At 38.2% G+C, this 27,381-nt stretch overlaps 2 protein-coding genes across 5 annotated transcripts in view; one reads left to right on the plus strand and one right to left on the minus strand.

Moving 5' to 3' along the window:
• The window catches only part of TBC1D9 (TBC1 domain family member 9), a 48,841-nt gene extending 36,226 nt beyond the window's left edge, over positions 1–12,615 (plus strand). Inside the window, exons 14-21 of one of the 2 annotated variants that reach the window (XM_088056503.1) lie at positions 1,534–1,632; positions 1,752–1,820; positions 3,119–3,359; positions 6,381–6,446; positions 8,000–8,086; positions 8,980–9,054; positions 9,194–9,294; positions 10,218–12,614. In XM_088056503.1, coding sequence (XP_087912629.1) covers positions 1,534–1,632; positions 1,752–1,820; positions 3,119–3,359; positions 6,381–6,446; positions 8,000–8,086; positions 8,980–9,054; positions 9,194–9,294; positions 10,218–10,940 — 1,461 coding nt within the window. In that variant the 3' untranslated portion in view covers positions 10,941–12,614. Of the gene's footprint in view, positions 1–1,533; positions 1,633–1,751; positions 1,821–3,118; positions 3,360–6,380; positions 6,447–7,999; positions 8,087–8,979; positions 9,055–9,193; positions 9,295–10,217 lie in introns of both variants that reach the window. The other variant, XM_088056504.1, reaches the window with a different exon arrangement.
• A 1,798-nt stretch (positions 12,616–14,413) lies between these two features.
• ELMOD2 (ELMO domain containing 2) lies at positions 14,414–25,749 on the minus strand. 3 transcript variants are annotated; one of them, XM_014254806.2, is made up of 8 exons: positions 25,538–25,749; positions 24,786–24,814; positions 24,054–24,148; positions 23,148–23,277; positions 22,164–22,297; positions 21,526–21,594; positions 20,230–20,363; positions 14,414–14,732 (listed from the first exon to the last, which is right to left on the minus strand). In XM_014254806.2, coding segments are annotated over exons 1-8 (738 nt in total). In that variant the 5' UTR covers positions 25,683–25,749; the 3' UTR covers positions 14,414–14,730. The 3 variants fall into 3 exon arrangements, with proteins under 3 accessions (XP_014110281.2, XP_005525621.2, XP_014110280.2); XM_005525564.3 differs by lacking the exon at positions 14,414–14,732 and adding an exon at positions 15,443–19,806; XM_014254805.2 differs by lacking the exon at positions 14,414–14,732 and adding an exon at positions 15,443–19,830.
• Positions 25,750–27,381: the final 1,632 nt, after the last annotated feature.

A 27,381-nucleotide genomic window follows, 5' to 3' on the forward strand; every position in this document is an offset into this window, starting at 1 on the left:
ACAATGCATAATAACTGCAGTTTTAAAAGCCTGTGCATAACTCACTAGCTGTCTGTGGAGTGTAGACTCATTCAGAGCTGTTACTGTGTTTAACTCATTTAATTTACGTGTTAACTAATTAGAAAAAAAAATACACCTTCAACACTTCAGCTATGTGTAAAGTGGTATCTGGATCTTGGCTATTTTAACTAATGAGCTGACACTGAAAGGTTTGTGCTGTGGAAATGGTTGATACAGTTTTGACCTTGAACAGATGACATCCTTCCAACAACTCCTTGTACAATTTGAGACTTAGCATGGGCAAAGGACCATTCCCAGAAGGTAATCACCTGCAACCTTCCTTTTGTGTAGACTACGTGAGTTTTAGCTTTATGGATGTGAACAGACCTTCTTATTTGGCCCCCAGACCAGTGAATAAACTCTAATTACTGGAATAGGTGTGGCCTCAGTGCCACAAAAGATCTGTCTTTTCAAGTTTTTGTGACCTCCATGATGTTTGATATTCGTGAATATCTACGTGAATACCTACATTCATATACATATACATGAATATCTATATTCCATTTTTGTCAAAAGACTTCTTTATTTGCAACATGCTCACAAGTACATGAAACATCTTTTTACTCCCAAGGTACATGATAAAGGTGAACACCTTTATAAATAAATGCAGTTTTAGCATTAATTTCATTTTATAAGAATGTGCCAGCATATTATGACTTGCTTATGTAGATGCACTTGCACTGAAAATATAAACCCATATTGTATGAAAGTGTGTCCTGCCACCCCTTTATGCTTTATATGTGGTGTAGTTGATGTCTGGCATTATTAATCCTGCTGATCATCTGTGCCTTCCTAAGTGTGTGGATTTTGGATGGCAAGAAACTTCTGCTTATAATGCTTCTACAGAAATTAATCTTAGGGGTTAGGCATTCCTCTGCACATGAAAACATGGAATATTATTCCTAGTAGGTTATCCCCCATTATGCTTTTGTAGTATGTGCAAGAGCTCCCTGACACTGTTATGTACACTATGAAGAAGACTTCTGACAATAAGACTTGGGTATTAAAGAGAATATTTTCCTAGTGGAAATTGCATTCTTGCTACTTGGTTTAAAATCTTCAGAATGTACTGTCTCAGCCATTAGAGATCCAGTTATTTTAATATCCTCTTCTGTTGTGATTATGAGACATTCCAGGACAAGCTGAAATAAAACTCTGCAGGAGGACTTACAAAACAATCTATTCACAGAGATTTGCCAAGCAAGAATTTCTAAATACTGAGATTACAGTTTGAAAACAGAGCATTTGAAACTGAATAAAGAAAGACCTTTCAAATTAAAATAAGTTCTTGGGAAAAAGAAAATCTAGTGATGTATTCCTAAAGTCTTTGTAATTTTGTAATGTGTTAGAAAAATGCATTAACAGCAGTTTCATTTGTGCTACATCATGTAATTAAATTAATAGAGTAAAGGCAAGCTAAACATTCTGAATATTAATACACAGACAATCGTGTACTACTTTTTCTTTTTCAAGAAATTTGGAAGTATCCGGGCGGATTTAATTGAACAAATGAGATTCAAACAAAGACTGAAAGTCATCCAAACCCTTGAAGATACTACAAAGCGCAATGTGGTCAGTACTGAAATAATGTTCTTTGCAAATAATAAGTTCAGTCAGTTTCTGAAGTTTAACTTAGCTTTTCAGTGAGACATGGATTTCAAATCTGTAACTGTTAATGTTGTGTTTTAAAGGTACGAACTATTGTGACAGAGACTTCTTTTACTATTGATGAACTGGAGGAACTATACGCGCTTTTCAAGGTAAAGCTAAGTGAAGATAAGATCATGTGCCTCCAGGAAGTGTAAATTTTCATTTTTGATGTGGGACTCTCTTTTCTAAGCATCAGGCCAAGTCTGTAAGTTATTATTGGGTATCTTGATATAACTTGAATTAGCTTCTGTATTATTGATATACCAAATAACCCTAAATTCAAGCAGATTTTAAAACATCAGGAAATGTTTAATTCACTAGTTGATTTGTCCATGGAAAAAAATATATACTAATAAAAAAATAAAATCAAAAATTGGATAGAGGCTTTTCATCAGTCATCAGAAAATAAACATTTGTTTCTCTCTACCTGACCCAAGTTTTGAAATTTATCACAATTATTCTATTATCTCAGACAGTTAATACTTTTGTATCGCAATTGCTGATTTTTGCCATTGTTAATGCTTTAATGCTTTACATGGGAATTTAATGCCACAAAGTGATGTACAACCAACTTCGTATTGGTTGTACAGCGGTGCCATTAGATCCACAAATTCAAAGGTGAGCATGTAAATATATTAGCTTCACCTTCATGCACAATGTGTTAAAAGAAATTACCTTCTTTCTCTGCTTTTTATAACAAGAGATTTTTTTTTAATATGATGAAGAATTTATTTTCTTTTAATTTCCCATCTGTAATGACAAGTACAGGTTGTCCAAATCCTGCAGTACCTTCTTTCAGTCTTCCATGAAATCAGTGAGACTAAGTCAGACTGTCCTCCCTCGCTGATTGCTGTGCAGAGCTGGGATCTTTTTTTCTAAGCTTCTGAATTGTTTTGAATTAGATTCTGCCAAAATCAGCTCCAGACCCTCCACTGACTTCAGTAAGACTGAAAGAATAGTACATTATTCAGTATTTTTGAGAATCTACAAAAAATATTTCAAATAAACAGCTATTTTCATATGATTAAAGATTAAATAAAGATTTCATGAGTCTTCTGACTTGACTGCATGATGAGGGTGCAGAGTGTGACTAAGCACAACAAGCCTGTGAAGTCACATCTCTGGCCAAAACAGTTATTTCATGGTTCATTTGCCTGGGAGGCAGAAAAAGTTTTGCTTTATTGTTTTTGTTTTTTTTTTTCTTTAATAGAGGGATGCTTTTTTATGCTGGTTAGACAAGAAACCTCTTCCAGAAGTGGAAGGGCTGGATAAATGGAAATGCATCTGTTATCTTGCATTGGTTTAAGAATGCATGTGGAAGAGTTGTTTGGAATTTTTTTTTATCATGGAGAGTGATGAATTATTTATAGAAATGCAGACAATCTCGTGGTGTTTACCTTCTGTTCAGGCAGAACACCTGACAAGCTGCTACTGGGGAGGAAACAGCAACGCCACAGAGCGACACGACCCCAGCCTGCCTTACCTGGAGCAGTACCGCATTGACTTTGACCAGTTCAAAGGCATGTTCACCCTCCTCTTCCCCTGGGCATGTGGAACTCACTCAGATATATTGGCTGCCCGCTTGTTCAGGCTTCTGGATGAAAATGGAGATCTGCTCATCAATTTCCGTGAATTCGTCTCTGGACTGAGTAAGGAGAATCCACAGCACTTTCAAACTAACATGACAAACCAGTTTGTTTCTGTTCAGCTCATTTTATCATGCCTGTTACAGTGGTTCCCTCTGGGATTTAGGCTGGTCTTAGTAGGTGAATCTACATTAGTCGGTGTATCACACTGGGAAAAGGACAACACATGAACAGATCAGTTAGGATCTGAGAACTTCACTGACTGCTAACTCTCAGCACAAAAATTAACTGCAATGTGGGTGCTTAATAGTCTATTTCCCCTAGGCACAGTTAGAGTGTGAGCTGTTGCTTCTGAAATCAGTAACCAAGACTGCAGAAAGCAGTTTGGAAGTACCCCGAAAAGGAGAAAGTGGAGGTGCAGGTCAGAGAGGGAGGCTGAACGTTTTTAGTCTTGAAGAAGCAAGACTTCAGGACATGAAAGCTGACATCATGAGCCCCAGAATTAACATGAGGAAGCAAAGATGAGGCAGGAGCTGGCCACTCCTTTTTTAAATATAGCAGGAGCTGTTTGCCGTAAGTGACCAACATCTCACCATCTACCATTTATCATTTCATGGCAACCTGTAATTTCCCCCAGCTCTACATTTTGATCCTTTTTGAGAGTGAAAAGGTTTCCCAGTCTGGCTTCCAGCAACTCTTTGTAACAGTATGTATATGCATTAGGGCTCCAAATGCAGCCTTGCATTAAAACCTCTGCACAGAAGTAGAAGCACCTGTTCTCTTACAAGTGCAAAATAGCTGTGACAGTAAAACTGGCTGCACACCTCCCCTTCACACCCTCCAAAAAATCCCAATGCTTCCCATGATGCAGTGATTTATATCTGAGGTACTGTTTGCCAGGTAACACTCAATGGCCTTGAGGACCCAGGAATTAACTACTCTTCTGGTTTACTGGATGCTGTTAGTAACAGTCAAGCAGCTATTGACTGAGACAGTATGTTTTGGAACCAAGAGTGAGTAATAAGAACAAGGGCCAGATTTGAGCACTGTGAACAGAAATGAATGCAAAATGCACAAATGTGGCTATAAGCCAAAATGACTGAATTCAAATCTTTAACAGGCAAAACAATAAAAAATGCTCATTCTGAAAACTCATATTTTTCAGAAACTAAGCCCAGTGTGGTGTAATTTGAAAACCTTATTTTTTTCCCCCTAAAAAGTAAATCAACCCTGCTGACCCCTTTTTTTGTTCAGAAGCACGAGTAGTAGGAAAGACAATACAGTCAACAAAAGAACAATGGACCTGTTTGAGCATATTTCACCATGCCCCAGGACTTTTAATAATTCCTTTTCTTTTTCATTGTCCCTACAACAAATAGCTCAAGAACCTCCTACTTCAGGTGCCTCTAGGGCCTCAGCTGAGCAAAGATGGAATAACCTGGCGTATTCTTTATGTTTACTCTGTGCCCTGTTACAATAATGTAGTCCAAATACAGAAGTGGTTTGCCCAGTGAGTTGTGCTACTCAGAAGAGGTTTTCAGCCTTGGCTAGGAGCTCTTTGGGTTATCCACTCTTGACAAAGCTCCCCTGCACTCTTGTAGCACACTGGATTATAGCATGACAGGTGTTGACTGCACTTCCAAGTAAGCTACAGAGATCTCCGCATTGATTCAAAGTGGCCTCCTGTCTCCCATCATGTTTTTGCAATGCACTTTTCTCAGAGCACAAAGCTCTCCCACTTCTCCAGTGGCTGCTGCTGACTACAGTACTTTTCACACCCTCCTGTCAAAGTCAGTATCATGAAAGCTGTGTCTTGCAAGTAGTACCTGAGCGTATTTTTTATTTTTGCAAACAGGTTTTTTTCAACTACAGAATGCAGGAGGATATTCAAAAAGCAAAGTGGTAACCTCACCACTTCTTCAAGCCTTTCAGGGGCAGGATCACCTCCCTTGACCTGCTTGCAATGCTTTTCCTAATTTTAAGCAAAAAGGAAAAGGGACGCATTAGGAGGAAGCACACACAAATTTATCTCAAATAGTAGCTATGGGATAGAGAGAGGAATAAGCCTATATGTGTCACACTGTGCCCTGAATCAAAAAAAATTGCAGTTTCCTGTTGAAGGAGGATGCAGAAGTGTAGCCCATTCTGTCCTTTGATTATTTCATGTTGCCTTTACCAGACGAGAATGCATTTTCTGCATGGTGTGATACACCAGACAGGAACATAATGAGGTTTTGTGCTTAAAAAGGACCATGTTGAAAGCATAATGGCTAATGTAGATGTTCTCAAATTTTTGGCCCAACATCCATATTTGTTGGAGTGTTAAGCTTTACAACAGACTGTGCTTGTCAGTATTTGCCACACCACACTCTGTAGTTTGCATAGCAGAGGTAAGATGGCACAGTCACCTATAAGGTAAAATAAATCTCTGCACAATCTGATTATTGAAAGTTAATTCATTTATTTATGGATGGCATGTCACAAATGAGATTTTTTAAAAAGTCTGATTATCTGTTATTTTGTTACTTTAAAATTAACTACTGTCCATTTAATTAATTGGAAGGAGGGGCTTCAATAGAGTTCTTGAATTTCATACAGCTAATTCTAGTGTAGTCCAGAAATAAATGGGGTTGATGTGGAAAAATCAATAGAAAGTATTGCATGAAATTGGTTTTTAGCCCATGGCTAAGCTATGATAAATCCTGTGTACTTTAATTTCTCTTTTTTTTTTTTTCTTGTAAATATATTACTGCTCTGAGACATGTGATGTTGTTATTGGATTCTCAGATCAAAAAGTCTTCACAAAAGAGGTCTTGTTAAGTTCCAGCTGGAGGCCCTTCTGCATGATAATGCCATAACCATAGACCCAAGATTGAAGTACGAAATTCGGGTAGATTTGTCTGTGTTCTCATACTGTTTTTACTATAGGATCTTAGGAGTCAAGTGACTGCCTAATGATCTTGAGCTGTAAAATACTTCCCAGAGTGAATGTCGCAGCTTCTAAAACAAAATATTGCGGCAGTAACAAATAAAATGGCACAGAATGCTGACTAGTAATGCACTACTGCATGTAATGTTGTTTAGGTGCAGCGTGCCATGGAGATCTTACAGAGAAGCTGAAGCTGCTGTATAAAATGCATGTTTTGCCTGGTAAGTAAATGATATTAAAATAGCTCTTGTTTTGATGAGAACAGAAATTTGGAGCAGAGTTGTTTATGACTGGTATTCCCAATTAAAAATTAATTTGCGGGAATTATTGTAGCTGTTTATGCAGCAGTAAAATATGGAAGCTTCTACTCTAACCAGAGAATTGGAAAGTCTGAAAGCACACTCACAGCACTCAGTTACTCCCTCCACAAACATAAATGTCTCTTGCCTGTTAAGCTGGGGCTGGTGATATCCTCCAGGCATAAATCCAGTGTTCTTCAGCTTATGTTACCAAAATCTATTTAAGGGTTTGAAAATTAAGCTAGTTTGAAATGTTCCTGCATGTCCTGGCTCCTCATTTCTGTCCCCAGGCTTTCTTCTTGGTTTCCCGTCTGGGCTGACACAACTGCTTGCAGAGGGAAGCTCCAGATTGTTTCATAAATGTGTTTTCCAGGGAACTGTACGAACCTGGACTCAGCTAAGTGAGAGAAACAGTTAAGGGTGGAGAGGGGATGAAAACACCTCAGAACAGTTCTGCAAATGCTATACTGGAACTGTGTGCTCTCTGGCTTGTCACACACATGCCATAAAGTGTTACCGCTGAAGATGAATAGATCACGCGGACACAGGTCGAGGTGTGGTGAAGGAAAGAGCAGAGTTTATTTTTCCTCCCAGGATTTATAGGCTTGTGACTATGGCCAGGGATTGGATGGTCAGGATAACACTTTCTCACTGCACTGGCCATGAGAGATGCCCATCACAAGACGTGTAACAGAAAGAATGTACACATATCTATGTTTACAGTTACTGTCCTGGGAAAGTCCTTAGAAAACTATGTTAGCAAGCTCAGAAGCTGAGTTTTCAGGGCGACAATAAAGAACCTACTGCTGTCCTCACTGAACTTGCACTTTAAGAACATTGCTTGGGTAGTTTAATTCTTGTGCACATTTACATGCTGTGGTAAACATATCCAAAAACTTGGAGAGGACATTCACCTCTCATTGCTTTGAACATTGCTGATTGCTGCTCCCAGCTAAAGCTTTGCTTGGAGGTAGGCCTGAGTGAGTCAGTAATTCAACTGGGAAAAAATACTTTAAATACTTCTAAAAAATACTTAAAATTAAAAAGAAATTGAACTATTATAAAAAAATATTATTTTAAGAATGCAGCTTATCATACCTGGGGACTGGTAAGCTCATACCAAATGATGACAGACTGCTTCCATGTAGGAAAGAGATCACACTCTGCTTAGGTCACACTGAGCTGCACAGAAGAAAGTAATGGAAGTAGGCATGGGAAGGTGGGTAAGCCAGCTTCTGAAAGCAAACAGCTCCTTGTGAGACAGTGTTGGATATTGGGAAGGAGACAATTCAGGTCCAGTTGTTCATCTCCTGTGAGTTAAAAAGAGATGATCCCATGATCCCTAGCCCATCACACCCTCATACTTTACTTCTAGAAACTGACTAAACACATTCTAAATGTATTAATGGAAATATCTTTCAGTTTTTAATTAAAGGATGGAATTTTTAATGAAAGAATCTTCCTGTGTTGCTTAGATCCTTCCCCTGAGCAAGAAGAACCAGACTCTGCTTTTGAAGCTACTCAATACTTTTTTGAGGACATCACACCAGACTGTACACATGGTAGGCATCTTTGTCTTGGGCATGACCAGATGAGGCGTTTCAGTCAACATGTCTTTTTAGATAGCTACTTTTTAATTGGATTAAACTTTGTTAGCAAAGTATTCCCTGTAAAAAGAAGTATGAAGCATTTGTATATGTGTTGATATCTGTAGAGGTACAGGCATGTGTACACTAAGAGTCCCCCTGAATTGTGCATTGCAGGAGTGCTTGCAGAATAATGCTCTAAGTGTGTTATAGCAGAAGTAATTTTGTGGAGAATAAGAATAAATAGATTCACTTTCAAGATGTATTTGGATCAGAACTTAAAACATTCTGAAAAACCTAGAGCAAAAGATACGTCAAAATGTAGTTCAGCAGTTTGAAGTCATATGTGCCCTAATGAGAGCCAGCATCTCATCACTGCTGCTTTAAATGGCTTTCTCTTTCTTGTGATACTTGATGTGAAGTTTCTTTCTGATTCAAGAAAAATATAATCCATCCTTCACGTTATAAGTGGGATGAAAGTTGTTTGAAAATACAGGTAAGAGTTAATAGTCTAGAAATGGCAATTTCAAATCCTGAGAGGCAAAAGAAGATGCACTAGTATAATCACCAAACATATATCATGCTAGGGGATGTGTTTTGTTAGCACAGGTTAATCATTGCGCTACATGGACAAAACCTAAGTTTGTCCCAACCTCACTAGTGATATTATAAATTAAATGGAATTTATAGGCAGGTTTAAGAATAAGCAAAAATCATCATTTATTCCTGTAATTTTTACTCTGCTTTTTTTTGCAGAGTTTTTAAATATTTGTAAACATTTGGTTATTTTACACTGTACACGTGAAAACAATGTCTGATTCTAAATCCACACTGATATCTCTCTCTCCCCCTGCCCCTCCACTTCCTAGTTGTTGGCCTAGACAGCAGAAACAAACATGGAGTAGATGATGGGTTTGTTACAGTGAGTCTGAAAACAGATAAAGGTATGCTTGGTGTCTCCGTGTGAATTACATCTTTCATTTAATGTAAAGATGCTCCTTTTGAAAATGGGGAATAAAGGTAATAATTTAAGGTTTCTTCATGGACTTTTTCCTCCATCTCTGGATAATTTGTTGGCAATAGGCAAGAAGAGCTCACAAGAGAGTCGAACTTATATGAGAATGTGGAGCCAAGAGAATAAATCCAAAGCAAAAAACACAAAGGACTTGCCCAAGCTGAACCAGGTACTTCTGCTGACACTTACTTTTCATTAAATTTAAACTTTCTTCACATATCTATAGATATTCAATGTATTAACACTGAACAAAGGTTTTATTTTGAGCAGATACTTTTTTACCAGAGTAGCAGTCAGCAGAAATTTATTGTTTACAAAATACTTTAACTGGTATTCAGCTCCCAAAACTTCCTAAAAATGAGATACACACATATAGAAATGGTAAAACATATTGTTTTGATCTCTAGAAAAAGGATGTGACACTGAATATCACCAGCCAGCTCCTAATGTCTAATAAGCATAACCTGAAAGTAATATTTTATGTTTTGTAATTTGTACTGCTAGTCTCAATGCCCTTAGATCCACAGCTGCTAAGGAGGAGGAGACCCACTCGGATAGTTGTTTCCTCCAGAGCATGTAGTGAAGGTTTATTTCCTCTAGAACAGTGATTCTTACTTAAGGTAGTCCTGAGCAAATCTTCCTATTTAATTAATCAGTTTTGAATTTCAAAAGACTTGTATCCAACTCCTGTCAGCTAAGGAGTGCTGCAGGCCTTAATTTTTCATAACTTCTCATCAGTTTTAGCAAACCCTTAGTTATACTTAGCATCGTTCCTACAAGAAAATCCACCAAAATGAATGCAGTGTCTACTGCTCACCCTCTGTTGCCCTCCTGTGGCTGCAGAGAATTGTATTTGTGATATGTTGTACAAAACATCCAATAATTTATTATAAATACCTTTGAGACACACAGCATATCTGACTGCCCAGTCATAGAAAATGCTTCCTAGACCACTCCTGGGTTATTGCAAATTTCACTTTAGTCACATAAACTCTTGTGTCCTGCCTCAATCCCAGACTTTGAAAACTGATTTGGAAGATGTCAGCATGATTTTTTCCTGCTCTTGTTAATGTTCCTTCCCCCTGTGTTTAGGGGCAGTTCATTGAGCTGTGCAAGACCATGTACAACATGTTCAGTGAAGACCCCAACGAGCAGGACCTGTACCATGCTACAGCTGCTGTAACGAGCTTGCTCCTGGAGATTGGGGAGGTTGGGAAGCTCTTCAGCGTGCAGCCCCCCAGTGACACAGACAGCAGCAACAACTACAGCAAAGCCATTCAGAGTGAGCTGTTCCAGAAGAAAGAGCACCATCAGTACCCCCTGGCACAAGACAAGGCTTTCCAGAACAGCCTTGTGGCCAGTGAGGAGGAGGCCACTGGCACTGACAGTGCCCTGGGAATGCAGATGGAAGATATTAAGCTGGAAGACTCTTCTCCCAGGGACAATGGAGTCTGTTCTTCCATGCTCATTTCCGATGATGACACAAAAGACGACAGTTCCATGTCCTCCTACTCAGTGCTGAGCGCAGGCTCACATGAGGAGGAGAAGCTGCACTGCGAGGACATTGGGGAAGACACAGTTCTAGTGCGGAGCAACCACACCCCTGCCCTCCACAGGAGCACAAGCATTGACAGGGACTGGGCCATCACCTTTGAACAATTTTTAGCCTCCCTTTTGACTGAGCCAGCACTGGTCAGATACTTTGACAAGCCTGTGTCCATGATGGCTAGGATTACTAATGCTAAAAACATCAGGATGAGGGGTAAACCAATAACCTCAGCCAGTGACTATGAAATCTCTACTATGTCGGGATAAAAGGCAATCGGGTTTTTAATTTCATTTTTTCTTTTTATTCTCTATTTATTAGTACCTGGCAGAGGCCCTGGTATTTTCAAAACATAGTTGTTTTCACTAATGTGAAAATGTTGAGGTGCAAACATAACTATCTTCAAGTATAATCACTCTTTCTGTGGGAAATGTTACACATGCAAATTTTATTCAAAATACAGAAAAAAAATTACGCTTGTCAGTGAAGTGTGTGTATTATTAATATTGCTGTCAGTGTATAATGGTAAAGATTAGTTCTTAATTTCTAAATGTAAACTTAATGCCAATATTGATGTGCATTTTAAAAATAGACATACATAGAGATCTGATGCTTGGGGAAAAAAAAATAACAAAATAGGAAGAACCTAAAATTTAAAGGGACACTGTCAACTTGAAAAGGGCCTCAGGTAAAAATAAGTTCCAGGCAACATCCTTGAAGCATAATTTTATTTCATATTTTTTTTCCAAAGAGGCTTTGAACATATGATTTGATTTTACTTTTCTGAATATATGAAAGACCACTTCAGTGATGCCTGCCTGGCTTCTGACTTCCTCTGCCTGAGACTGGCATGCTCAAGTGAAAGTGAGAAGTCCATCCCAACCTAGCTGCCACATTAGCAAATGTGGATACATGTGATGGTTTCTGCCCATTTGCCTTTCCCTGAGTTCAGCAGAAAGAAAGCCCTTTCCCAGCTGCAGCCATCAAAGGAAGATCTCCAGCATGACCCTGCCCAGGGCTGTGTTCCTAACCAGTGGACTTGGAAGCTTTGCTGGTGTTCTCCAAAGACAGTGTGTGCAGGTCCCAGAACAGATTGGTAGAGTCTCTTTTCAAAATTTGAAGTCTGTTTTTAAAAGCTTAGGAAAAAAAAAAAAGTATATATATATATATATATATCTACTTCTAAGGCTGGATCTACAGCAAATATAGCTTAGTTCTCAAAACTAACCTTTACCACCAACCTATTATATGCTTGTTAGATTAAAAAAATAAAAGCCTGTATTGCATAAGTCTTTATTTACTGCAGTGTAAAGCAGCAGTAATGAAAAAAATCTACAAGATAATGTAACTGAATGTTTAAATTGTACTGAGAACACTGTCACTTTATATGAAATGAATAGTATCCTGTATTGACTAACTGAATAATACGTTCAAATGGAAACTGGAGCACCTGCACTTTGAATCCTTGCTTTTTTTTATACAGATATTTAGGATTTTTTTAAAAATTTTGTTAGCTGTTTTTTAATTCATATTTGTTTGTTTCAGGACCATGCCTACATGCCTAATTTTTATTTGCTGTTTTGAGAATATTTTCTGTAGAATACCATTGATTTTTTTATACTCCTGGATAATACTGCATCCATGTAACTTGCAGATTTTTTTAGCACAAGCTATGTTTAATTCTTTTTTTTTAAAAGAATGCTTTTAAACTGTCAGATGAAGTGGTTTTTAACCACAAATAGGTAATGTGAACAAATAAAGTACACTCTGCACAGATTTTGATTTTTAACTATTAAAGTCATGCTAGAGGGAAAATGAGGTGGTTGTGCTTTATTACACAGACAAATGTTAGTATCTCTGCTGGTAATGGTATGAAAAAGCACTGTAGTCTTTCTGCTGTGACTGGATGAGTTTACATATGTATCAAATAATTATATTAATTTGAAGCCATAATCACCATTTTGAATACTATTGCTTTTAATTTAAGATACCAAGGACAGAGTGGGGTGCTTTATTATAATGTCTGGTAGCTGAATAAGCTGTCATAGAAGTCTTCAGCTTCCTTAGGTGGACTACTGACCTTTTTAAGTTTGCAGATCCCTAAAATATTTCTCTTCTAGGTGTCTGTTATGTTAAAGTGAATTTAAGCCTATTAGCAAGCTTACACACACCCCTAGAGACACACAGGACACACAACTCCAAAACATTTATCTTTGAAGGGCTTGTCAGCTTTGTTCCCACCCCACCCACATGCCTGGGGATGCAACGGCTGACAAGAATTACCTTGCTGTTCAGGCACCTGCAACAAGAAGAGGCATCCACAAGTGGATCTCTGGTGTTACTTGAGCCCATTTGCAACTTTTTTTTGTTTTGGTCTAGTAGCCTTCCTTACCTTCCTGATCACATCAGCAAAGCTCTCAAGTGTGAGCCAGGTCCTCTTTAAGAGTGGCATTGCTATAGGTAGCAGCTAGGTGAGCTGATCTTTCCCAGGTTTGTTTGGATGAGGCTACTCACTTGATCAGGACCACCTACCTGGCAGTTGCCTATTTGATGACAAGATCTGCTGTGCCCTTTCCTTTAGTAGCTGTGTGGGAGATGGTGAACAGAAAGCTACACAAGAATTCAACTGACCAGCATACAGTGGTGTGAAACTTTTGGGAAAATGTAAGTATTTTTAAAGGCTTACTGTATTGTGCAGGTGTGCTACACATAAAGTGAGTATGGCTTCAGAAGTACCTATGTCTTGTGCTTTTTGTGCTTAGATTCAGTCTATTCTGTGAATTGTAGAGTTCGTTTGAGGGCTGCTATTTTAGCTAGTTAATTGCTATTAACTTTTTTTATAGGTTATGTTATCTAGATCTTTCACTACAAAAAAAGAAAAAACTGAAGGATATTTCTGTATGGCTTTTTTTTCCAGTCTGTCTTTCAGCTTAATCAGAAGCTGTTAACACCTGGAAGTTATGTGGCACTTATATCCTTCATTGTAGCATCTTACAGTGAATTCTAGGTGTTACAGCTAAGGGTTGAGACTTGCAAATGTTTGTGTTATACAAGTTATGTCACACAGATAAGAAGGTCATTATGTGACTTATTAAACCTGGAAAAATGACATCAAAACTATTATAAAGAGAAAAGCACTTACATAACAATAATAATAATAATAATAATAATGTTCTTACATAATAATGGTGGAGCTTCTATTACAGTAGAAATCAGGTGTTGTGTCATAAATTCAGATGGTGGAGAATGGTGTGGGATATATGGTGTGGCATGTAAGGAACTGTGGGAGAGAACAGGAGCAGCCTGAAAGCAGTTGGTCAGGCAAAGAGATGGTGCTTTTGCTTGGAAGGCTGTGCAGCTAGGTCTGGTACTGAGCATGGTACTGAGCCAGATATACTGAGCATGGTGTCACGAGATTTGGAATATCCCTTTGGTCAATTGAGGTCACCTGTCCAACCTGGGTCTCCTTCCACTCTCCCAGGCACCCCCAGCTTCCTCCAGTGTGGCAGCTCAAAAAGCAGAAAAGGTCTTTGCTCTGTGTAAGCCCTGCTCAGCAGTAACAAAAACATCTCTGTATTATCAACCCTGTGTACAGCACAAATCCAAAACACAGTCCCAATACCAGCCCCTGGGAAGAAAATTTAATCTACCCCAGCCAAAACTGCCACAATTTAAAATGGTGATTTATTCAATACTAAAGCCAGAAATTGGCCTGATAGCAAATAACAAAACAAAAATGTAGCAGTGAACATTACACTGGAAAATGGTTAATAATAGAAAATTGCAACATCTATTGACAGCAACAGCATCACTGTGCAAGAATGGCTTAGAGCTGGGAATGCAAGCTGTGAAGTAACAGCTTAGTCAGTCTTAACAGCAGTGCAAGGTATTCCTGATAAATGGTGGCAGATACCTCAAAAGACAATTAAGCTCCAGTTCTTTTCCTGTGGTACTCAAGATCTCTGTTTTCTAAAATAACATATTTCCATAACTGATCAGCCTGGCATTTGGAGTTTGGAGGACTGGGATGCTCCTGTAGTGGCAGGGCCTGTTCTGTGATTCTGCAGAAATAAAAAATTGCTACAGATGAGATCTTCTAGTTCTCATGGAATGGCACTTTGGTACATTAATAGAAGCATTTGTTCTCCAGAATTCAGGAGAAGAAACAAAAGCTGCCTGAGAGATACAAATAAATAGAAAAATCCCAAGCAAATTATTTAACATCACTTGTATGAAGGCATGCCAGAAGATACAGTCTGAAAAAAAGTAACAAACCATCAACGCTTGAGGGTTTCTCTTTCTCCAGAGTTGTTCTCCAGCTTTTAAATTTCTTTCCTCCTGAACAAAAACACTCAAAACACTCACATTTTGAGTGGCCTCTGAGAGTTAACTTCCAGGACCTTCAAATAAAATTATTGTTGCAGGGTTTTTTGGGTTTTGGGTTTGACTGGGGTTTTTTTTTTTTGTGTTGTGGATTTTTTTTTCTTCTTTTGGCACGTTTGTTTTCTTTAAAGTTTAAGACAGAGCTTCTTTTCAAGTGAGGATTTTAAAAGCAACTGAAATGAAGCAGTAATAAACCAGTAGCACTTACAGCAGAGTACATCTGCTTAACAGTCAAGAACCAAGGACCTCTAAACAAGCTGGAGGCAAGTCAGGAGGATGGTAGAAAGAATAAATTAGGATAAAGCTTGCACTCATATCCCAGTGCAGGTGCATGAAACTGAAAATTGTTACATTTTCTAGCAGGCCAAAGACAAGACTGTTGACAATATTTTGGAATAAAGTATTCTTTATTTGCAACCATTGTAAACATCTCTATTACACAGACATCACAGTATACATTATTGCTTTTATATTGTGGTAAACAGGAATTCTATCAATATGCAGCTATCTAAGCACAGTGTCATAAGAAGAAACTGCCCACAAGTTGTCTTGGGCTGAGTTGTTCTTAATTCCCTAGAGAAAGACAGTATCTAGACTGGCACAAGAAACATCAGTCCAAAGATGGATCACCATGGTACTACAGCAACACAAACAATAATGACAGAAGGAAACCACAAGCTACATCTTCACCACACATCACTAGCAGTATTGTCAAGGATACTGACTGCTCAACTCCCACCTAACTAAACACAAACATTTTCTTCATAATTCCTAAAGCAAGGCTCTAAGTAATTTCTTTTGTGAAATTTTATTTAAATTAGGACAGAAAATCTGGAAAACCAGTGGGGCTGTGTGTGTGTGTGTTTAATTTTTGTTTGCATTTTTGTTTTGTTTTGTTTTTCAAAGACTGAAAGTCCAAAACTATTTACCTGGGGTGTTTAAATTGGCCCCTTTTACTACTGCCCTTTAGGACAAAATGCCCTATTCTTTACATGGCTGTATCAGATGACAGAAGCACAACCAGTTTAAAAACACAGTTTCTTCCTTCCTATGTAGCACTGTCTTCAGATGGCTTTCCTATCAAGTTAGCTGCTTCTGAAGCAATGTGTTTACTTAGTGAAAGACTAGATTTTACATTTGCTTGTAGGAAACCTCTGCTTATCTTGAGATTAATTTGTTCATAGAGTGGCATCATGTTTCAAGCATACACTAAGGAACAAAAGTGAAGGTAGCTTGTTGAACATTTGCTACAGGAACAACAAATTTAGAGAACCACCTTGTCTCCAGGTTTTTTTAATACCATTGCATACAAGCTTTCACATAGTGAATGTTTTAAAGAGGCATCAAGTTACAAAACTAGCAGCACTTGCAAGTTCTAGTAAGACAATATGTATTTAAAATATTATGGTTCATAAATAATAATTTACTGAGGTTTTTAAGACTTTTAGAATAACCTGTGAGCAACAAATTCTGATGTTAAAGATTGTATCAATTTGCAGAAAAGTGACCAACCTCTATTTCCTGTCTTCCACAACCTTAAGATTGTCACCCTACAACAGTTCGCATAAAATACCACTGACTAGTAAAGCCTTGTTCTTGCCTTCTCTAAACACAATTTTACCTATTTCAATACATTTTCTAGCTACCACTGCAATACAGTTAACCTACTAGGGGTGCAAACGGGGACACCCAATACTAGTCTACATACAGTGAGTGACTCCTAGACAGAATTACTGGGCTAGTTGATGATACAAAACCACATGCAAATTCTAACTGTTTCCTGGGAAGGTGCACTGGAGCCTAACATAAACATTCACCTAAATTACTACATGCAAACTAATGTATTCCCTTATGTCTCACTCATCTGAGGATGACTGGGTTTACTTTTTCTCCTTGTATACTGCCACAGTTTACTTCCAGATCACTCATTGATTTAAGGAAAAAAACTAGCAAATATGCATCTTATTAAAAGCTTGAACTACATTTGACACTAAAACATCTCAGGTGTATAATAGGAACCCTGAGACTCTATGGTTGGGCTTTAGAAGCCTCAGCAACAGTTGAATGTCAGTCTCCTGATGAACAAGGAGCCCAGTGAAAGTTTCAATGCTAGAAAGACAAGGTTGTAGATTACTTTTGCAACTGTAGCAAAAAGAAAAGCTTTCAGGCACAGCTCAGGGGAGCCTTTAGAGAAGACTCAAACAATTTTGTTAGTAGCTGGCAGGCAGCAGATGAAAACAAACAGAATCTCCTTTGCTGCTGCCAAACATAATTGGGGTCACTTCTAGAATTCAAAAAGTCAGCTGTGTGTTGCTTGTAAAGGAGATCTACAAGCAGTAGAGAAAATTATTAACGAAGACAATCTCAACAGAAGATGGGGCTAGAAAGTAACCACTTGGGCCACTGGGAAGGAGTCCGCTTTCCACTTCCTTTGTTGGATTTTTGGCATGTCCGGTGTCTGCAAGGCTCAGAGAGAGCTCCACCACAGGACCTGAATCATAAAATGCTCTCCACAGGACCTTAGCTCTTCAGTGGTGAGTATTCCAGGATCCACATATGGGGGAGCAGCAAAAGAACTGGGCCTCCCATTGTCAGTTTGAATCTGCTGGTCAGTTCAGCTGTTCAGTTTACAAACCAGGGCAAACCATAAATACTCTCCCTATGCACATCTTCATGGTGGGTTTTTTGTTGTTGTTGTTGTTTTTTGGGTTTTGTTTTATATCGGTGGAACAGCATCAAGCCAACTCAGGTGAGATTGAATCCTTCCCACCCTGAATACATAAAAGAAAGAGAACTGTGCTACCCCATATACATGTACTGTGTACCCTGATCAGGAGCTTCCCCACCAGCAAGAGATCCCCAGCATTTAAGGGATCAAGAGCACAAGGGTGGATGCAGTGCAACAAGTCACTATTGACACAATACAGACTCACAGAATTACCGGGGTGGGAAGGCACCTCTGGGATCACAAAGTCCAATCCCTTGCCTAAAGCAGGGTCCCTCAAAGGAGGCTGCTTAGGGCCATGTCCAGGTGGATTTTGATGATCTCCAAGAAATGCAGTATTACAAATTATATTTCATGCTTATGTAGTGTTATAACACTCATTACAAAATGGGGGTGGGGGGTGTTTTTCTTTATTTTGCCTCATGCTTGCATTAATTGTGTTCAATGCTTATATTCTTCAGGAATCTCTTCTCGAGTAGTCATTGACTAGAAATTAACTAGTTTACCTGAGATTATTAAAACAAATATGGAAGCTTGTATCAGCATACAAATTTTGTGCTACTGAGCTATTTAGATATATGGTGAAAAAGTCTTTCTCAAATTACTCAGGTTCCTAAGGCTGTGATCTAGTTAGAAGAATCAAAATTTAAAAACTGATTGAAAACAGCAGAAGGCACTTATTTAATAGAAGGTCTTAGAAAAGAAAGTGATGGTCATACCAAATCCATTTGAAGTTGCTTTAAGCAATAATTAAGTCACAATACAGACATGAACTGTCTGTAGATTGTCTGAGGATGGAAAGACTAAGGAACTTGTCCAAGTTGCACCCCTTCCATGGAAAATACATCTTTTTTAGACTTGTACTCTGATGTGAATTTATTTTTACAAGATAAAGACTGAAGCTGCAATAAAGGGTTTTTTTTTAACTTTATGAAAGGGCCAAAGTAGATCTGTAGTACCTCCCACTAAGAATACCCCCTTAGCTGCTACAAGAAAGGGCTGACAAATTCCAAGTCAATCATCCTAAGCATTTGAAGTCAGATTAGAAAGAATCAAAAGTTTTTACAACAGGAATACTTTTAGAAAGAGTAGCTTTAGCCTGAGGATCTTATCCTCATGCTGATGACATATGGTTCTTTTTGTTTGTTTGCAAACTAAACTTCTTCCAAGCATAGGAACTGGCTGGTACAAATCCATGGATAAGCTTCCTTATCCAGAAGTAATTTCTAATAAGTACATCAATATGCTGATGGATTAAGCCTTTTCTCCAAAATTATAAACAAATAATAAATCTCCTTTGAGTACCTCTTAATTACAAATAAATTTAACATTGTTGAGTGATCAATGACATATAAAGGAACATGAACACAAAAAATCTAGAAGCACAATAATTTCAACTAAAAGCTCAACTTCAACTGTTATGTTAAAAGGCTGGAATTTAAATTCAAATTTGAAAAGCTGAACTTAAACTGTCTTTTAAAAGACCATTAACAGTCAAACCCATTAATAGAAAATATGATTAAGCATAAATACCTGCTTCACATTCCTGCACCAAGAAGTATAAAAGAAAATGTAAAAAAAGTAAAGCAATCTAGAGGTTCTTGAGATTTGTGGGCTGTTTTTTGTGTTGGTTTGTTGGTTGTTTTGTTTCACTTCCTTTTCAAAAAGCTGTCCTTTGGAGAATAGCATAAAAATACCTGTAAACAGAGGTTGATTGTCCAAGCTTTCTTAACTGAATTTTGCTAATTTTCTTTTTTTTAATGTAAAAAAAAAGTTCCGTTGTTAGACAGTTTTTGGTGAAACACACAAAACTTCCATCCAAATGCATCATTCAATTTTTGATGCAGAACCTCATATACTGCAGAGGAATTAAGTTTTTTTTGTACATTGTAAGGTCAGTACCACATTGTAATCCAGTAGAAGTCCCTTAATTTTTTCATGGAATTTCTCTCTGTATTGGTTGAAGTGCATAATGCTTTCTGGTTCTTCTTCAAACCAGAACTTGTCAAACTCATAAACTAGATAACCTGTGAAGAAAATAAAATATAGACCTGCAAAAATTACCTCCACAATTTCATGCCTTGATCTAGCCACTCCTAGAATGAAGCTTTGGACTCTCTTCAACCCCTTAAAACAAGGACTGTCCCATCCCAGTCTACAGCAAGCTTTTGGATGCTGTAATAATGAATAAAAAAATAAACCTGCAAATACTCAGTTTTAAGACTGGAATATCTAAAATATAGAAAGCCAGAGAAATTATCCTTAAATGTACATTTCTGCAGCACAATGTTTAAGCAGCAGGTACATTCCCAATACCTGATGCAGAAGACAAACAGCTTGCTCTGGCTAATGCGAAAAGAGATGAACTCCAAAGAGCACTCCAAAGAACCCAAACTCTACGTTGCGGCCTACCCTGAGTTGTCTGTACTAGAGAAGCCATAGATACTTACAATAAAACTGATGGAAGTGCTTCATCTGTGGCAACCCAGAGACCATGTTGTAGAGATAAGCCTTTAAAGCACCGTTCTTGAGCAAGCTGTATGCCATCTCTGTCAGATTGATCCCAACTATAGCATAGGAATATCTGCAACACGAATCATGGTTTTACATTATGGATTGAAACACTTAAAAGCTTCCCTCTGCTTTAGGATAGCTGTGATATCCTAAATATTAGGATTAGGATATTAGGATATCCTAAAGCACACTCTGCTTTAGGATAGCTGTGATAATTGAAATTTTTCCTATAATACCTGTTGATGAGCTGATTCCAATCTACAGACCTGGTGCATCCAACCATGTAAAAGTTATTGTAATATTGAGATGGCAAAGCTAATCAACACTGACTTCAACTTGTTAATTTGAAATCCTTAGATCTTCTGGAATATTAAAAATTGGATGTGAAAAAAAATTGTTGCAGTGTAAATGCAACAGCTATTTCAACCTGTTGTTCAAGCTGAAAGAATCTGGTTTTCTGTTACATAGTATAAAAAAGGCATTATAACAGAAATTCTTAAACAACAGCTACAGTTTGTGGAGGAAGGAAAAGTAAAAATAAATCTGTGCCAATTATATAGTTATGTAGTTGAGAAAAATTCTCACATATCCTGTTCATGACAGAGCTGGGTAAAGTTATTTACAATCAAAGTCATGAAGGGCTCCTGTTTTTTGATAAGTCATCAAGTTAACTAGGGACTAGATTATTATATCTGACTGGTTTGAGAGTGTATTTCCCTGTAAAATTAGGTTAATGTTTAAATATGTGAAGTTTTCAAAAAAAAATTTAAAGTTGAACAACAACAAAACACCTGTTTGTAAATACTCATTACAGAGCAGAAACCTAGATGACGAAAAAAAGGACCTTAAGAGGTAATCTATATTATCCCAACACAGGATCAGTAAGAAGGTAAAAAATAAGTATGAATTTTTAAATCTAATCTATTACAAATAAAATTAACTAAAATGTTAAAGGTGTTTACTGTGTTAAATAATGATATTTTGCCCCAACATTTCTGCCCCAATAAATCCATTCTGAAAGGAAAAAAAAAAAAAAAAAAGCTGCACTCACTTTCCAGCTAGAAATTGCCTTCTGTGTTTGGTTTCTCATACCTTTCTATTTTGACCCTGTTTTCATTCTTTAATGGAAATAACACACATATATTTTCCTCTTTACTTTCTGGGCACATTTAGCAGTCTTCATTTAAGTTCTTACACAGAAGCAGCCAGAAAAAAATTCTAGAGTGACTTACCCCAGCTTTGGATGATTTGACCGAGAAAGGATATGACGAGCTTCATTGGTGTAATGCTTACTAAAATACCTGGCAGTGTAAAACATTATTTTAAATTCTTTGAAAAAAAATACTGCATTAATGTCAATATTAATATCTGTAGCTTTAAACTAAAGGTGAAAAATAGACTGTAACTGGAAAATGGCACAAAATGAAAACTAAGGAAAAGGTAGCAAATTAAATTATATTCACCATGAAGTAATACTGTAAAAAAAAATAAATCATTGTGATCTGAACATTAAATATGAAGTTCAACCTAGTTGAAAAGTTAGCTTATCAAAGATACGTAAACTTGTCTATTTTTCATTACAGTAGGAATTTTTACATTCAGGAATTTTTAAAGCTTTTGACAAGTTAGGTACAACCTACCAATTCTATCATAAGGCAACAAAAAATAAGGTGTCTTGGACAAATTTCTTTCCCTTCCATCACTTCTTACCCAACCACATCACGTGTTTACAATGTGCAGCCACTAGAAATTTTGAACATACTGCTTTCTATTTGCTTCCAATCAGTTTTTATTAGAAATAGCATTAACTACGGAAAATACAGATACTGAAAATTTGTTACAAAAGGAATTAAATACATTTTTCACTTACACCAGATTCACTAAGCCAAGCAGCCCCATCCCTCTGAAGTCTGTTTTAGGATCATCGCCTTGGAAGCCGATGTCACACCACTGTTTGCTGATTCTGGCCTTCAGATTCTCGTGAGGCATCAGCAAATTCCAGAGCTGCACAAATATACTTCCATGTTATGCTGCTCAAGTATTCCAAGTCACATAATTCAGAACACTTGCTCCTGCACACTAGAAACCATTCACCAAAGAACAGAGTACAATCTGCATGCTACTCTTTTCTGTTGGTGGCAATCTGGAGTCTGCTACTTTTGCTCACTTCAGCAATTATGAAAATTATTACATTTAACATTAAATGTGGTCATTTCCCTTCACAGACAAAGATGCTGTAAGAATACCAAAGAAACCAAGACTTGTTTCACCTCAGAAATTAATTTACGCATCATTTTGTAATAGGACAGCTACAAACTGAAATACAAATTCTCAATGAATACTCATTTAACATGTCAGTGTTGGGGCTTCCACAGCAAACTGAGATATGAAGAGCTAAGAAAGTAATTTTCATCTTCCAGCATCAAACTATCTTCCTTGACATTGACTGGGATGCAGTAATAAGAAAAAATTAGTGTCTTTTTTTTTCAATTTAGTAACTGAAGAATGCAAAGAATTAGAATTGAATCTGCAAAGTTAGACGTGTGCACAAGGCTATATATCTTTTCAGTAGTGATTCTTCAGTGATGCATCAAAAATCTATTTTTCTATTTATATACTGTTGTTATATCTGATTTCACACTAAATAATTCCATTGCAAGTAACTCTAGTTTACTTTTTTCTTTCTTTAAGGTTTTATATTAATGTGTCATTTCTATTATGGCTTTGCAATTTTTAAGTAGAAAAGAGCTTTAAATAGACCAGCTGGTAAGAATGCTACCAATAAGTTCTTTCAAGGTGTTTGACTTGGAGAGTTAAAAAACAAACAGCACATGTATTTTAAAAATTATTTCACCTCAATTAACTGTTCCTCGTGTTCTTCATTTTCTGAATCATACGGGATCTTTCTTAGGTTTTCCACATTCAAATACAGTTTTTTATAACCTGATATCTGTAGCAAGGATATATGCAAATTTGTCTTAAACCTGAAATAATAACAAAACACCATAGAGAATTTTTTAAATAGGCCTATTCAGCCACAAATTCTAGATTGAATTACCAGATAAGACTTTTCTTATCTTAATGCAATGTAAACACCAGAATTAAGAAGTGCTTTATGTCTGTCTTTACAAACTACAGCATACTGGTTAAGTACACTGCTACATGGATCTTACATACATTAAACACCTCTAGCTGATTCCAGTGCTGCAGTCAGATTCCATTACCTTAAATTATGGGGGGGGGGGGGAAGCTAAAATCTGTTATGACACAAGAAAACTCCATATGTCATCCTGACCACTACTTCACCTACTCCCAAACTTTTTGTAAGTCTTGCAATCAAACTTTATCAGAAATACTTATAGTTTCAAAAAAGAATTTCATTAGACTTTGGAATTTTGATTATTCCCTGTCACTCACTAATTACTTATGCACATGAATGCAAGCCTTAATCAGGCATCACTATATTATCTCAAATATTTCTAAGGAGTTATACAGTTTTTGTAATCAACCTATACAATGATCATACTAGTTAAAAATATGGAGTAACAGAAAGGATTTGCAAAACAGAGATACAGTAATGCCAAACCCACATGAATTAAAACTTTACAATTTATTTTCTAGAACTGAAGAGGACATAACCACACCTTATTTTCAGATTTCATTCTGAATACTTGTGTTGAATGGCCTAAATATTGTATTAGGTTAAACAACTGGAAGAACATGCAAACAAGTGAGAACAGGGAGAGGTTTTCAAACACACCCTGTATCCTTCAGTTCAATCTTCTTTTCCTTCATTACATCTCTAACACACTTCTCCACTTCAGCTTCTTCCACATGTACAGCATTTCTTAAAACCTAGAAAATTAACACAGTTAAATGAAGTTAAAATCTTCATAAGGAATGAAGACATGATCTACTTTACTATTATTGCTCAGCTTCTCTATATCTGTTGTGTGTATTACTTACTGTAAGAGGAAAAGTATCAGTTTAATTGCTTACAATGTAATTGCTTACAATGCACTGGCTCAAACTACGTAGAAAAGATCTGCAATAATTACATGAAAGCATGATTTGTAACTGTCAGTCTGTAAACGACGTTTACATAGGAGCTGTATAAAGAATAAATACAAAACTGGAGAGTTGCTTGGTCTAGGTTCTTATTTGCGTTCACCTGCTGAATTGAAATATGTTGCTCCTAATCGAACTGAAACAAGTGCAGCCAAGAAAATAATGCTTCAGAATTAGAAGACAGGTAGCTAACAAGGCTGAGATTTCAATGACACGAACATTTGAAGGGACATAGGATTATTTTTGAGAAACCTTAAACCTAGCATACAGAACACAAAATTCCAAGTTTTCTTCCCTCTGTCCTTTACTCCTCTTCAGTTTACCCCTCTCAAAATGTAAATGCATGTTTTATTTTTCTCTGATTTTTCAGGGATCTGTCTCTGAAAAAAGGGTTTATTACAGCTTCACCTCCAGTATCTCTTACCTTATTTTTTGATGATTCCAGTGAATGTTCTGCAATATGGAAAAAAGTAGATGTCATAGATAAACTGAACCGTTTTAATGAATTGACAATAAGCATTCTTGCAGTATATAAGTATTATAAAAATCTACATCCCCTTTATACATGTAATAAAAAATTAATCAATCTTAAAATGAGCAGGTTATCAGGTAACAGAATATCTTCATTTACACAGATTTTTTTTATAACTCTTCAGTACGACGCTGAAAGTAGATTTGGATTTTTTAAAGCACCAGTTTCATGTACAAAACAAAAACAAATTTGAAAAGGTATCAGGAGAGAAAATATCAATTGATATTTTATATATATATATATATAATGTATATATATATATGTGGGGGGGGGGGTATATTTACACAACCACTGGAAAGGAGGCTGTGGACATGAGGGGGTCGATCCCTTCTCTCAGGAAAGCAGTGACAGGAGAGGAAATGTCCTCAGATTGTGCCAGGGGAGGTTTAGGTTGGATATGAGGGAAAATGTCAACACCGAAAGCACTGAACAGGCTGCCCAGGGCAGTAGTTTAGTCACCACCATTCTCGGAGAGATTTAAAAGACGTGTGGCACAGCGAGACACGGTTTAGTGGTGGGCTTGGCAGTGCTGGGTTAACGGCTGGAATCGATGTTCATGGAGGTCTTCTCCACGCTAAATGGAAAAAGCTCTACACGAGGCTTCCGAGCTGACCTGGAGGCCCCTGCCCCGGCCCCTCCATTACCTACGCTCAGCGTCCGACGCGCGCCCGCCTCCGCGCCGCCCAGAAGGCGCTGCAGCTCGCACTTCCCGGTCAGCAGCCGAAGGATCCACTTCAGCCAGAACCGAAAGTAGTTGTTATACAGGAACCCCCAGACGTGCGCCCACATCTTCCGCGGGCGGCGGCCCCGCGCCGGCGGGGCCCGAACCCGGCCCGGGCCCGGGCGCTGCTCCCGGCCCGCCCCACCCGCGCCACCCAGGCCCCCCGCGCGCTGCCGCCGGCGCCCCCTCGCGGCCGGGCCGCCGCGGCCCCTCAGAGCACGGCGAGGACCGAGCGCGGCCCTGCCGCCCCCCGCATCCCGCCGGAAGCCAGCTCCCGACCTGGAAGTGATCGCGGGCACAGGACGCGGCGGAAGTACCGGCTGGAAAGACGCTTCCCTTTCCCGGTGGTCCTTACGGGCCTCGAGTGCCCCTGGTCCCTCACCCGCCGCCCGCACGACCGCCTCCTGCCCCGGCGGGCTGGGCAGCGCTGTCACTGCTGCCCGCAAAAACCGGATTGATCGCCCGGTGTGCAACAAGCACACTCGAGAGAGACATCGAGTATCTTATTTCAGAGTTGCACAACCCTGGGTGGTCCCTGATAATCCACAGATCAAGCGCCCCAACTATCAGAGCTTTTTCCTATTTATACATTTTAGCAAACAAAGGGATTAGTGTTCATTGGCTACAAGTTACACAGTTCTCTTACCAATCAGTATTCTATCTAATACTGGTCAATGATTCTCTCCTATCGTGCTAATTGATCCCATGCTGAGTCTCTCCTTTGGGCCGGTGGGTTTTTCGGGTCGGGATCTGCCCCTGCCGGGGGCAGCTGGAGCACTTTTCAGCGCAGTTACTAAGTGGTCTTCATTTGTTTCTGCCTTGTCTTGGGAATTCTGCCATATATCATTATGGCCCCTAAATTCTGCATCCTTTATGTAATGTGGGACAGCTGCTATGTCCACAGTGGTACATCATTCTTCCCAAGCTTTGTTAGCCTCTCCTGGGTCTGAGAACAATGAAACATGTCCAGCGCTAAACCTTAACAAGACAATTCTTCAAAAAGCAATTTGCTTTCCTAACACTTGGACGTCATCTAGAGCTTGCTGAGTCCTTTGTGTTTCATGAGTTAAATCTCCCATCTTGCTGGTTACGCTTGAAAGTAGATAAATATCAAAATACCAATGGATATTCTTTCTTAGGAATATTTTTACATATTCCCATGTTTTGCAACAGTTGGGTAATGATTTTAAGGAGTGTGTTGCCGTGGATCCTGCCTTGCCTTTGCTGAATGGAGGTTCAGCCTGAGTGGTCCATTTAGTTTCAGTCACTACTTCCATTGTATTGTAATTGTTTCAGTAAATATGGGTTGAACACAGAATTGCATGCAAAATTTGGAGTGTTGAAAAAGAGCTGGCAGACTTGCTTGACTGCATTCTGATATATTTTTTGATGTGTGGAAATTGAAGTGACTTTTACACAAAATCAAAAGCCACACAGCAGGTCTGATGGCCTATGTCCCACAGAAGATTTCAGAGCATGGACCAACTTATTTGGCATCCTCTCTCTGGGTTCCTACACTCATAGGGGTGCAGAGTTTCACGTGGGGAAACCATTGATGTGTGAACTTCAATTGTTTGCATATCTTATTCCTACTCTCAAAAACTATGGAGAGGTGATGTATGTTGCATGTTAAGAGGTAACATAACTGCTTAGGGAGCAATCTGACTTTCAAAGCATTGGAGCATTGTGTGAAAATAAGCTTGAAAGTATTTATCTCTATTTAAAAGTGTTCTTACTTGGTGACAAGATGACATGATGATTTTATCA

Source organism: Pseudopodoces humilis, chromosome 6 (genome assembly GCF_049639895.1).
Source record: "Pseudopodoces humilis isolate 2021_Gansu_Grassland_sample_001 chromosome 6, ASM4963989v1, whole genome shotgun sequence".
In the NCBI taxonomy this organism is placed as follows: Eukaryota; Metazoa; Chordata; class Aves; order Passeriformes; family Paridae; genus Pseudopodoces; species Pseudopodoces humilis.